The sequence below is a fragment of the Erpetoichthys calabaricus genome, chromosome 4 (assembly GCF_900747795.2).
Source record: "Erpetoichthys calabaricus chromosome 4, fErpCal1.3, whole genome shotgun sequence".
In the NCBI taxonomy this organism is placed as follows: Eukaryota; Metazoa; Chordata; class Cladistia; order Polypteriformes; family Polypteridae; genus Erpetoichthys; species Erpetoichthys calabaricus.
The window spans coordinates 248,632,201-248,645,140 of record NC_041397.2 but is presented as its reverse complement, the minus strand read 5'-3'; the positions used below and the strand labels follow the sequence as shown (position 1 = coordinate 248,645,140).

General features: G+C 45.3%; 1 protein-coding gene across 1 annotated transcript in view; it reads left to right on the top strand.

The window, feature by feature from the left end:
* Window positions 1-12,940, top strand: part of LOC114651241 (RING finger protein 17-like) — an 81,687-nt gene that overhangs the window by 58,324 nt on the left and 10,423 nt on the right. The window contains exon 6 of the mRNA XM_051926195.1: window positions 11,792-11,895. Coding sequence (XP_051782155.1) covers window positions 11,792-11,895 — 104 coding nt within the window. The remainder of the gene's footprint in view (window positions 1-11,791; window positions 11,896-12,940) is intronic.

The window sequence follows — 12,940 nt, the reverse complement described above, 5'->3', positions numbered from 1 at the left end:
TATGTGTATATATATGTATATATATATATATATATGTGTATATATATGTATATATATATGTGTGTATGTGTATGTATATATGTATATGTGGATGTGTATTTGTATATATATATATATGTATATGTAGATATGTGTATATGTAGATGTGTATTTGTACATATATATATGTATATGTAGATATGTGTATATGTAGATATGTATATATATGTATATATGTTTATGTATATATATGGTTACATAACCTCTTTAACACACTATTTCTCCGCTGCGAAGCGCGGGTATTTTGCTAGTATATATATATATATATATATATATATATATATATATATATATATATATATATATATATAATATACAGTAATCCCTCACTTATCGCGGGAGATAGGTTCCAAGGCTGACCGCGATAACTGAATTTCCGCGAAGTAGGGACACCATATTTATTTAATTATTTAACGTATATTTGGACGTTTTTAAACCCTCCCTGTATTGTCTACAACCCACCCTTTACTCTATTAATAACAGGGACAACTGCTAAGCAATATGAAATCGGTAGATAAGTTTACACTTACGGTATAGCGAAGTACATGTAGCAGCTTGTAGGCGGTCATGACGTCGTCGACCTTGTTGCAAAGATTCCTAAAGCAGATTCCATCCAGACTACTGCCTTATCACGTCCACTTGCAAGTCGTTTTGCGCCCTGGTTAAAGGACACTGCGGCCGTAGATCTTATATGCTTTTCCTCCTTTTTAAATAAAAAGAATCGTGGACTCATTGATGCTGTAATGGTGTCCTGCAGCGGTGTAGCTGTTCCCTTCCTTCATTATATCTAAAACTTTTACCTTTTCTGCAATCATTTGCATCTTCTGTTGGCGCTTGGACACGGCCCCTGAAGCAGTAGCACGTTAATGCTGAATGAGTGAGATGAGACTTCCTGGTTAATGCAGCACTCCGTCGCTGAGCCAATCAGCAGCACACAGGAACTTAACTGCGTGCTCTGATTGAGTAGCTTCTCAGCCATCCGCCAATAGCATCTCTTGTATGAAATCAACTGGGCAAACCAACTGAGGAAGCAAGTACCAGAAGTAAAAGACCCATTGTCTGCAGAAACCCGCGAAGCAGCAAAAAATCCGCGTTATATATTTAGATATGCTTACATATAAAATCCGCGAAGTCGTGAATCCGCGAAAAGTGAACCGCAAAGTAGCGAGGGATTACTGTATATATATATGGAAGAGAAGGTCTGTGATACGGTTTACATATTTGCAGCTGGAGGTCAACAAAGGGAGAAAAAAATGAATCACGTATCATAAAGTAGTTTTTATTCCTGAGCTTTCAACCCCTACCAGGGGTCTTCATCAGAGGATAATGCTTAGACTTACAAGAATCAAAGGCAATATATAGCAACACATTAAGGGGGGGTGGGGTGGGGGAGGTGACTGTCACCTTTGATTCTTGTAAGTCTAAGCATTATCCTCTGATGAAGACCCTTGGTAGGGGTTGAAAGCTCAGGAATAAAAACTATTTTATGATACGTGATTCATTTTTTTCTCCCTTTGTGGACCTCCAGCTGCAAATATACATGTGTATATATATACGTGTGTGTGTGTGTGTGTATATGTATATATATATGTGTGTGTGTGTGTATATGTATATGTATATATATATATATATATATATATATATATATATATATATAATATACATACATACATACATACATGTGTATATGTATATACACATATATATCTATATATATATATATCCTTTATGCCATACTTTGTGGGCTTGTCTGGCATATATTGGCAGAACAAAAGGCGTCCCTTTTATTTCATCATAGATTCATGCACCGACATATCACTGCCAGGCTGATAAAATTGTTTATATGTTGGTTCCACAATGTCAAGCAGGGGCTGAACTTTATACATGGGGTTATAGCCTGGCTCACCCCTTGGGATTTGCTTCTGGTTATCACAGAAGTAAATAAAACTTTGCAGCAGCACGCATCTGTCATGCGGCATAACCTGTCCAAAGCCACCAGGGGACTAAGCACGTTTGGACCAATACTCCCTGAAGTTATATCGCCAATCTAGTCCCATCTCTATTTGTAATGCCACAAAGCCCATCATCTTGTCTTTTGTTGTGGGTTTCCACTTTGATAAACGAGAATACGGTACAAGCACAGCCCGCGATTCAGAAAATTGCTCTGCATACCTGTTTGTCTCGTCTGACAGTAGCTGAAAAGCAGCATCAGGAGAGAGCAGCCTGAAGTAGTCCAGCGGCTGGTAATCTGTCATGTCCAACAGCAAACCATGCTGTCTTGTGAAGTCCGGTAACCAGTTTGGCTCCCACAGATCAATATCTGGGTATTCCTCCCACACGAACCTTGCCGTACATGCATCGGCTGCATGAATGCGATCAGCTGGGGCAGCATCGGCTGGTGCCCGATCAGCTGATGCCGGCTCCTCACTCTCCTCCTCGATCTCCTGATCACTGTCAACAAAATCAGATTCTGAAAAATCAGAGTCTGACTCCGCGATAATGCGCAAAACATCATCTGCTGAATATCTTGCCTTTGTTTACATTTCGCAACTCGCGCACATGCAAGGATTAGTTGTCGAGTCAATGAGTCTTACATTCTTCCAAGCAGAGAAGGGAATGCCTGTGACGTAACAGTGAGTTTTGTCACCATTAACAGCTGATTGTCGCCCTCCACCCCTGGATGTCGACATGTGCCCTCAACCCCTCCTGCCGACAAAAGTCGACATCTGCCCTAAAAGAGTTAATAAATGTTCATCTACCTACTTCTGTTTCTTATATTTGATTACAGCTGTTTGCATAATTTTCTGTTACTCAGGGTTAAAATTTCTTTGGGACTCTCTGACACTATCTTTCGAATGCTTTAGTTCATATTTGTTAATTTTAGTTTGTACAGAAATGTGGTGACAGTACTCAGTTATAAAATTCTTTAGTTGTGGTGTTCCTCACAGCATAGCACAGGAACCACTATTGTTTTCAGTGTAATTGATGCAGCTGAGTGATATTGTTGGAAAATGTATTGTCTTTCATGTGTATGAAGATGATACTCAGGTATATTTAATTCAAGTCAAATGACATTTCTCCTTTTATGTCCTTAATTACATCAAAGACTTGAATTATTTGATGAGTTAAAATTACTTGTCTTTGACTACTGGAAAATCATATTTACTGTATATAAACTAGAGTGGTGCAAACAGTGGTGTTGTTATCATCATCATCAAGTTCTTACCAGTTGTTGTTTATAGCACCATATTGCAGCTTAACACTAGAATCCCTGAAGCCTACGAGAAAACTTGTAATCCTGGCCCACCTTAAATCCCTTTGCACCTCTCCATCAGCGTGGTTTGTTTTGTAAATGTGTCGATCAGCAGAAGCAGCAAGCAGACTGTTGTCCCATCCCCCATGCTGACAGAGCTCATCTCCGGCAGAAAGCTCTCCCAGCTCAAGCAACGTTTATCTTGGTGTGAGATGTTTGGAATTGTTTAGTGTAAATAATATATCGTTATTTGGAATATGTACATTTCATGTGTGCTCCGTGTCTACAACGATCTATGTAAGTGTAGGATGGCATGACATGTGAGAAATGCAAGAAATGTTGAACACATACCTAAAACAAACTTTTTTCATGTTTTAGTACCAATGACAAAATTTTGACATGAAGTGTACAGTAATCCCTCGCTATATTGCGCTTCGACTTTCGCGGTTTCACTCTATCGCGGATTTTATATGTAAGCATATTTAAATATATATCGCAAATTTTTTGCTGGTTCACGGATTTTTACGGACAATGGGTCTTTTAATTTCTGGTACATGCTTCCTTAGTTGGTTTGCCCAGTTGATTTCATACAAGGGACGCTAGTGGAAGATGGCTGAGAAGCTACCCAACCAGAGCGCGTATTACGTATTAAATAAAACTCCTCAAATATATTGTGAGCATGGGGGCTGTTTGCACTCCTAGAGGATACGGCTGCTCCTCAAAAAATGCTGAAAGATTACCTTCACATTGCTGCCATCCTTGCTGGGCTTACATGTGGCTGCTTTGTCAAGCGATATGCTTCCTGCATGGTGCTTCGCATACTTAAAAGATCAAACAGCATGTACAGTAATCCCTCGCTATATCGCGCTTCGCCCATCGCGGATTTTATATGTAAGCATATTTAAATATATATCGCGGATTTTTCGCTGCTTCGCGGGTTTCTGAGGAAAATGGGTCTTTTAATTTCTGGTACATGCTTCCTCAGTTGGTTTGCCCAGTTGATTTCATACAAGGGACGCTATTGGCAGATGGCTGAGAAGCTACCCAACTTACTTTTCTTTCTCTCTCTCTTGCGCTGACTATCTGTGATCCTGACGTAGGGGGTGTGAGCAGGGGGGCTGTTCGCACACCTAGACGATACGAACGCTCGTCTAAAAATGCTGAAAGATTATCTTCACGTTGCTACCTTCTGTGTGCAGCTTTTAAGTATGCTGCACGGTGCTTCGCATACTTAAAAGCTCAAACGGCACGTATTGATTTTTTTATCTGACTCTCTCTATCTCTCTCTCTCTCTCTCTCTCTCTCTCTCTCTCTCTCTCTCTCTCTCTCTCTCTGCTCCTGACGGAGGGGGTGTGAGCTGCCGCCTTCAACAGCTTTGTGCCGCGGTGCTTCGCATACTTACAAGCCAAACAGCCCTATTGAATTGTTTGCTCCTTTGAAGAGGAAGATATGTTTGCATTCTTTTAATTGTGAGACTGAACTGTCATCTCTGTCTTGTCATGGAGCACAGTTTAAACTTTTGAAAAAGAGACAAATGTTTGTTTGCAGTGTTTGAATAACGTTCCTGTCTTTCTACAACCTCCTGTGTTTCTGCGCAAATCTGTGACCCAAGCATGACAATATAAAAATAACCATATAAACATATGGTTTCTACTTCGCGGATTTTCTTATTTCGCGGGTGGCTCTGGAACGCAACCCCCGCGATGGAGGAGGGATTACTGTATTGATTTTTGATTGTTTACTTTTCTCTCTCTCTTGCTCTGACATTCTCTGCTCCTGACGGAGGGAGTGTGAGCAGGGGGGCTGTTCGCACCACTAGACGATACGGACGCTCGTCTAAAAATGCTGAAAGATTATCTTCACATTGCTCCCTTCCGGCTTTGTCAAGCGACATGCTTCCTGCACGGTGCTTCGCATACTTCAAAGCTTGAACGGCACATATTAATTTTTGATTGTTTGTTTTTCTCTGTCTCTCTCACTGTCTCTGACATTCTCTGCTCCTGACGGAGGGGTTGTGAGCAGAGGGGCTGTTCGCACACTGGCCTAGAGGATACGGACGCTCCTCTAAAAAATGCGGAAAGACTACTTTCACATTGCTCTCTTTTTTGCAGCTGCTTTATATGGCAGTGCTTCGCATACTTAAAAGCCAAACAGCCCTATTGATTTTTGATTGTTTGCTTTTTTCTCTCTCTCTCTTTCTCTGACATTCTCTGCTCCTGACACGTACTCCTTTGAAGAGGAAGATATGTTTGCATTCTTTTAATTGTGAGACGGAACTGTCATCTCTGTCTTGTCATGGAGCACAGTTTAAACTTTTGAAAAAGAGACAAATGTTTGTTTGCAGTGTTTGAATAAAGTTCCTGTCTCTCTACAACCTCCTGTGTTTCTGTGCAAATCTGTGACCAAAGCATGACAATATAAAAAAAACCATATAAACATATGGTTTCTACTTCGTGGATTTTCAACCTTTCGCGGGGGGTTCTGGAACGCAACCCCCGCGATCGAGGAGGGATTACTGTATAATGTGTGAAGACTGAAGTCCAAATATCAAATAAACACTTTCACAAAAGGTACATGTGTAACAAAACAAGTGTGCATTTTTTCAAGAATATAACCAAAGATAAAGAAATCTGGTTAGGATATGTCGCTGACACTGACCGCTTTGGTGGTACAGCAGTAAGAACTGCTGACTCGTAATCAAGAGTTTGCAGGTTTGACCCTGACTGCTTCCTGGAATTAATGTTTTGACTAGTGAGCTGCTCTTATTATTACTATTATACTGTACAATAAAAACATGCATTTGATTTGAATCTGTAACAGCCGTTGTAAATTTATGGTACTTGTAAAGGTTATTATTTTTATATTGTTTTATTTTCTATCGCGTTCACACTCCCCCCGATCTGACACTGCTGTTTTCAAATAAAGACGTGCTATAACAGAGGTGAACTCAGATGTGGATGAGGGCTCTACTTCGGAGAAAGAGAACAGAAGCCCTCCCTGCAAGAAACATCCACTCACACATAAGAACAATGCAGCTGCACCAGGCATAAAGGCGAAAGATGGTACCGTTTGGATGCAGCAAGAGGTTGGGCGTCATCCTGCCAGTCGGTCTGCCCCACACGTGTCCCTATTCGAAACAGCAGGGCTTACAGAGCTTGCCAACGTATCGTGCAAAGTTCTGTTTGTGATTATGTTTTGTGATGGTCTTTATATGGAAAACATGTATGTTACTTATATAAAAGCCACATCAAATGTTTTTTGCTTATCTTCCTACAGTGTAAAGTCAAAGTAGACTGCAGAGCTTCCTGTGTTTGATCGACAAAGTATATGTGTTGTAAAATAAAGACACAATAGTCTCGTAAAGGTTTGGGGTTTCCGGCCCCGTATACTGTACAGTTAGCACAAATTCAAAAATTACAGTCCAGACATATGGTGGAAAGGGGGGAAGATTTATAGTGAGGGACCGGAATTAATCAGAGGAAAGCTGGGTAGGGAATCGTAAAGGACGCTGGGAGTCCTGACGTCATCAGGGTGTAGGAGAATGAGGAAGTGGCCAGCCCTTAGAGTCATGGTGTCGTCATTTCCTTCTTTCTGGGAAAAGAGAGAGAGAGGTTAGTTGCCCGCCATTCCCTTTTGGCTGTAGACTTTGCGCTGCTTCCTGGGTCGTTCTGCAGCTCCCTATGCATGCGTGCGTGACGTGGCCCCCCCCCTCAGCCCAGACCCGTCAGGGCGGACGCACCGGACAGAGAGCTCGTGAACCCAGGAGAGGGCGTCAGCATTGGCCTGAAGGTTACCTCAGCGATAAGTGACGGTAAACTTGTATGGCTGAAGGTCCAAAAACCACCTGGTGACCCAGGGATTCGACTCCTTATGTAGTGCCATCCATTGGAGCGCAGCATGGTCCGTCACTAGGGTGAACTCCCGGCCCAACAGGTAGTACCTCAGATGACTCACCGGCCACTTAATGGCCAGGGCTTCCCTCTCCACTGCTGCGTACCTGGTCTCCCGGTCCAACAGTTTCCGGCTCAGGTAGAAAACGGGGTGTTCGACACCATCGACACTTTGGCTCAGCACGGCACCCAGGCCTGTGTTCGAAGCGTCGGCCTGGAGAAGAAAGGGCAGAGTGAAATCAGGGGTTTTTAGTATTGGTGCCGTGGTTAGGGCCGCTTTTAGGTCACTGAATGCCTGTTCTGCTTTATTGTCCCATACCACATACAAAGGAGCGCCCTTCTTTGTTAAATTAGTCAAGGGTGCCGCTTTTTCAGAGAAGCGGGGTACAAACCGGCGTTAATACCCGGCTAACCCCAAGAAGGCCTGCACCTGTCTCTTGGTATTCGGACGGGGCCATTCCAGGATGTCTTTGATCTTGGAACATTGTGGTTTCACCTGCCCCTGCCCCACTAGGTAGCCTAAATATTTGGCCTCCTTCAACCCGAAGAAACATTTGCGCGGATTTATACGGAGGCCAGCCTTCGCTAATGTGGCGAGGACAGCATACACCTGCAAAATATGTTCTTTCCAGGTGCTGGAATAGATGACGACGTCATCCAGGAAGGCGGCACAGTAGGACTGGTGGGGCCGAAGCACTCTGTCTACCAGACGTTGGAAAGTCGCTGGCGCCCCGTGCAGTCCGAATGGGAGGACCTTATATTGCCAATGTCCGCTAGGGGTACTGAAGGCTGTTTTCTATTTCGCGGATGCCGTTAAGAGAATTTGCCAGTACCCTTTGGACATGTCAAGAGTAGTCAGATATTGAGCCATACCCAAGTGCTCGATAAGGTCATCCACCCTGGGCATCGGGTACGCATCGAACTTGGAGACCTGGTTAAGACGTCTGAAGTCATTACAAAATCTCCAAGAGCCGTCGGGCTTGGAAACGAGGACGATAGGACTGGACCATGGGCTATGACTTTCCTCAATAATGTCCAAGTCTAGCATCCGTTGGATTTCCAATTCGACCTCCGCACGTTTTGCCTCCGGGAGGCGATAGGGCCGTTCCCTGACCACCACCCCGGGTTCTGTAATGATGTCATGCTCTGTCAATGAGGTGCGGCCCGGTGTCTCGCTAACCACTTCGGGGACAGCTAGGATAGCCTGCTCTAGCTCCTGCCGTTGGGATGTTGTCAAATCATGGCTGAGGTTAAGGTTTGTTTTGTTTGAGAAGAGGGAGAGGGATGTACCGGAGAGTGGGGGGGTCTTCCCTATCTCTCCACGGCTTCAACAAGTTCACGTGGTACACCCTTTCGCACGGGCAGCGATTCGGTTGTTGGACCAAATATTCAACCAGCCCCTTTCTCTCCTTCACCTCATAAGGACCCAGCCAATGGGCCAACAGTTTGGAATGGGATGTGGGTACAAGCACCATCACTCGATCCCCAGGCTGGAATTCCCTGAGAACTGAGTTTTTATTATAACACCGTGCCTGTACTGTTTGAGCCCGCATCATATGGTCTTTTAGTATGGGTCTGATTTGTGTTAGTCTATCGCGCAGTTGCGCGATAAACTCCAAAATATTTCTGGATGGAAGAGCCTCCTCCTCCCATCCTTCCTTTACTATGTCCAAAAGTCCCCGAGGTTGGCGTCCATACAGCAATTCAAAAGGGGAAAAGCCTGTGGAAGCTTGGGTACCTCCCGATATGCAAAAAGCATGAGAGGCAAACGTTAGTCCCAGTTCCTACCATCCGCGTTGACTACCTTGCGTAGCATTTGCTTAAGTGTCTGGTTAAAGCGCTCGACTAACCCGTCGGTTTGTGGATGATAAACAGACGTCTTAAGATGCGTAATACGGAGTAACTTGGCCACCTCCCTGAACGTATCCAAGGTAAAAGGAGTACCCTGATCCGTGAGGACTTCTTTGGGTATTCCCACTCTGGAAAAAAGGTGTATGAGTTCCCGTGTGATAGTCGTAGTATTAGCGTAGCGCAATGGAACCGCCTCTGGGTATCAGGTCGCGTAATCCACCATGACCAATATATATTTATGGCCACGGCTCGAAGGTTCAAGGGGTCCCACAATGTCGACTCCAATTCTCTCGACGGGAATATCGACGAGGAGAATTGGCACTAGAGGAGCACGAGCCCGCCTAGGGATCTGGCGTATCTGACAGTCCGGGCAGGATTGACAGAACCGCCGGACCTCCTCGTTTATTCCTCGCCAATAAAAGCGGAGTTTTATCCTCTCCAAAGTTTTGTTGGCCCCGAGATGGGCGCCTAGGAGGTGGGCATGCGCTAATTCACACACCTCCCGCCGGTAGGTCCGCGGGACTAGCAACAACTTCCACACCTCGCCTTCGTGGGTCGCGACTCGATACAACAGATCGTTCTCCAAAACAAAGTAGGGCTCCGGTGGTAGGGGACTCACTGACAACTGGCCATTCACAGAAACAACAGCATTCCTAGCAAACTTAAGGGAATCATCATTCCACTGTTCACGTTTAAAGGAGGCTGGTGTAGACCTATACTGGTGCTCCATCCGGCCTAAAGGGTCGTCTGTCGCCGGGAAGTAGTCGATTGTTTGGCTCGAGCCCTCACTCGGTATTTCCGGGTCAAGGTCCGACGCCTGGGAATCTTCCCCCTGGCGACTTACGTCATCACTGTTTGCCGCATGGCACGGCGTGGGAGCTGCAGGGAGCGCGTCCCGCCCACTCATAGCAAGACCCAAGTTGATTTTCAGCAGTGGTTTTTGTTTTACCGCATTTATTTTTGACCAGTCGTGTCCCAGTATCACAGGGAAGGGAGGTTCAGGATGCACAGCGACCGCCAATTGACACACTTTTCCCTTCCAAGTAATAAAGCACTTTGTGGTCCAATATGCCCTGGTCTCTCCATGTACACAGGAAACTCTCAAATGTTGATTTAACCACTGTCGCGGTAAAAACATAAGGTGAGCAACAATGGTAATGTTACTCCCGGTATCAAACAATGCCAACACAGAATGCCCGTTTACCAACACCACTCCTACGTTAGGGATAGCCAAGGGATTAGACACAGCATCATACCTCTCTCCTAGCGACAGGGTGCAATCCATGGGCTCCACGTACAAAGGGCAGGCAGGTAAGATGTGGCCGACCTCGCCACACTTGAAACAGCGCGGCGAGGACGGTTTGTCTCGAGGCTTGCTCACTGCTTCTGCCGCGCGACGGCTGGGCTCGGGGTTGACAGCGCGTCCCTGTCAGGCTCCGTGAGCCGGCTTTTCCGACCCCCCGGATTGGTGCACCGCGAGCTGACGCTCCAAGACCTCTAGGAAGCCTTTCATTTCCTTGTAGGGATGTCGCCGGACCTGCTGGGCAAGATGCTTCAGCATGGCGTTTATGAGGCCTTCACACTCTACTTGTTCTACCAGTTTGCGTGCTTGAGGACCTTCTGGCCGTAGCCAGCGGCCCATCTTGCCCCAAAATTCAAAAGCCTGCGCTCTAGCCGGCTGTTCTGGATCAAAGTGCCAGTGCCGCCACTCACTCGCCTGCTGGTCCGTGGAGACGCCGTAGCAGCTAAGTATTTCAGGTTTAAGGAGGTCATAGTTCGCGGCTTCCTCCTCGGGGAGGTCGTAATAGGCCCGCTGCGCAACGCCCTTCAGATACGGCGCCAGTATGGACGCCCAGTCCGCCCGCGGCCATTGATTCCTAGTGGCTGTCCTCTCATAAATCCCTAAGTAGGACTCGATGTCATCGGTCTCCGAGAGGGGTACAATCGGTGGAGGCGGAGGCCGGGCCGGCTCAGGTCTTACCGCATCCGGAGCATCGAGAGGGCTGTGGTTTCCTCGAGCTTCCTTTTCGTAGCCGCATGCTCAAGCTGTAGCTTCTGGAGCTGCGTTGCTAGGGACGTCAGGACGGCGTTCAGGTCCTGTCCTTCGCTCATTTTTCCGGACTTCAATCTGCACGACTACGCCACTGTAAAATAAAGACACAGTAGTCTCGTAAAGGTTTGGGGTTTCCGGCCTCGTATACTGTACAGTTAGCACAAATTCAAAAATTACAGTCCAGACAACCATTGACAGTTTACCATCCGAACGACATATGGTGGAAAGGGGGGAAGATTTATAGTGAGGGACCGGAATTAATCAGAGGAAAGCTGGGTAGGGAATCGTAAAGGACGCTGGGAGTCCTGACGTCATCAAGGTGTAGGAGAATGAGGAAGTGGCAAGCCCTTAGAGTCATGGTGTCGTCGTTTCCTTCTTTCTGGGAAAAGTGAGAGAGAGAGGTTAGTTGCCCGCCATTCCCTTTTGGCTGTAGACTTCGCGCTGCTTCCTGGGTCGTTCTGCGGCTCCCTATGCGCGCGTGCGTGACAGTGTACTGCCACTAAAAGTGTGGCGGTAGCTTCCACCTACATCTATAGACTTTTCAGTACACAAGTGACTCTCCATGCTAGTTATTATTATTGTATTATTATTATTGTTATTAATCGGTGATTATTAGTGATTCAGTTATGTGTGTATGTAATTTTTTTGCTGTATTACATTAAAGTCAAATGTAATCGTTCCAAAAAATATTCTGTTTTTTTTAAGGTGCTAAATAATGGTTTGGAAGTACAAATAAAGCATGACAAGTTCAGGCTTTCACAGGAAATAGAGACTGCTTTTAACACTGCATATGAAGTGCTGCTGGAAAGGTATTTTTTTTTTTAATTTGCAAACTTGCCAAGTATATTCATGTACAGATTTTAAAATTGTATAGAGTTCACCTGATCTGCAATTGAATAATCAGTTATCCATTATGGTCTTGCTCAACAAAGATTAGCAGGTATTGTTCCTGTAATTCTTGCTGAAGTATTTTCCAATGATTAGACACCTAAATAAACATTAAAGGTATGACTGTAATTGTAAAAGCATGTTGTGTATGAACAGTACATCCAGTTTTTGGAAAACCATTTTGAGACATATTTTTACATATTGTGCAGTTTTTAATAAGTACATACTTTGGGTGAATTTCAGATATCTGTCTAGCAAAAGGTTCCTTCCACTGTGTACTGGTTATGCTCAAAGCTCTTACTTTGGTATTTCCATCCTGTATCCTGCTCTTAGATTAACTCTTTTAGGGCGGATGTCGACTTTTGTCGACAGGAGGGGTTGAAGGCGAATGTCGACAAAAGTCGACATCCAGGGATAAAGGGCGACAATCAGCTGTTAATGGCGACAAATCTCACTGTCACGTCACAGGCAATCCCTCTGTGCTTGGAGGAATGCTAGACTCGTTGACTCGGCAAATAAACATTGCGTGTGCGTGAGTTGCGAAATGTAAACAAAGGCAAGATGGCACCGACATGTGAAAAGGCAGCGAAGCAAGTGCAGAAAAGAAAACACTTGGCAGACGTTGTTTTGCGCATTACCGCGGAGTCGGACTCTTGATTTTTCAGAATCGGACTTTATTGGCAGTGATCAGGAGATCGAGCAAGAGAGTTAGAAGCAGGCATCAGCTGATCAGACACCAGCCGATGCCGCACGAGCGGATCTGCTGCCAGTTGAGTGCCTTCGCGCAGCCGATGCATCTACGGCAAGGTTCGCATGGGATAAATACACATACATTGAACCGTTGAGAGCCGATCTGGCTACCGGAGTTTACAAGACGGCATGGCTTGCTTTTGGACACAACAGATCACCAGCTGCTGTACTTCAGGCTGCTGTCTCCTGATGCTGCTTTTCAGCTACTGTCAGACG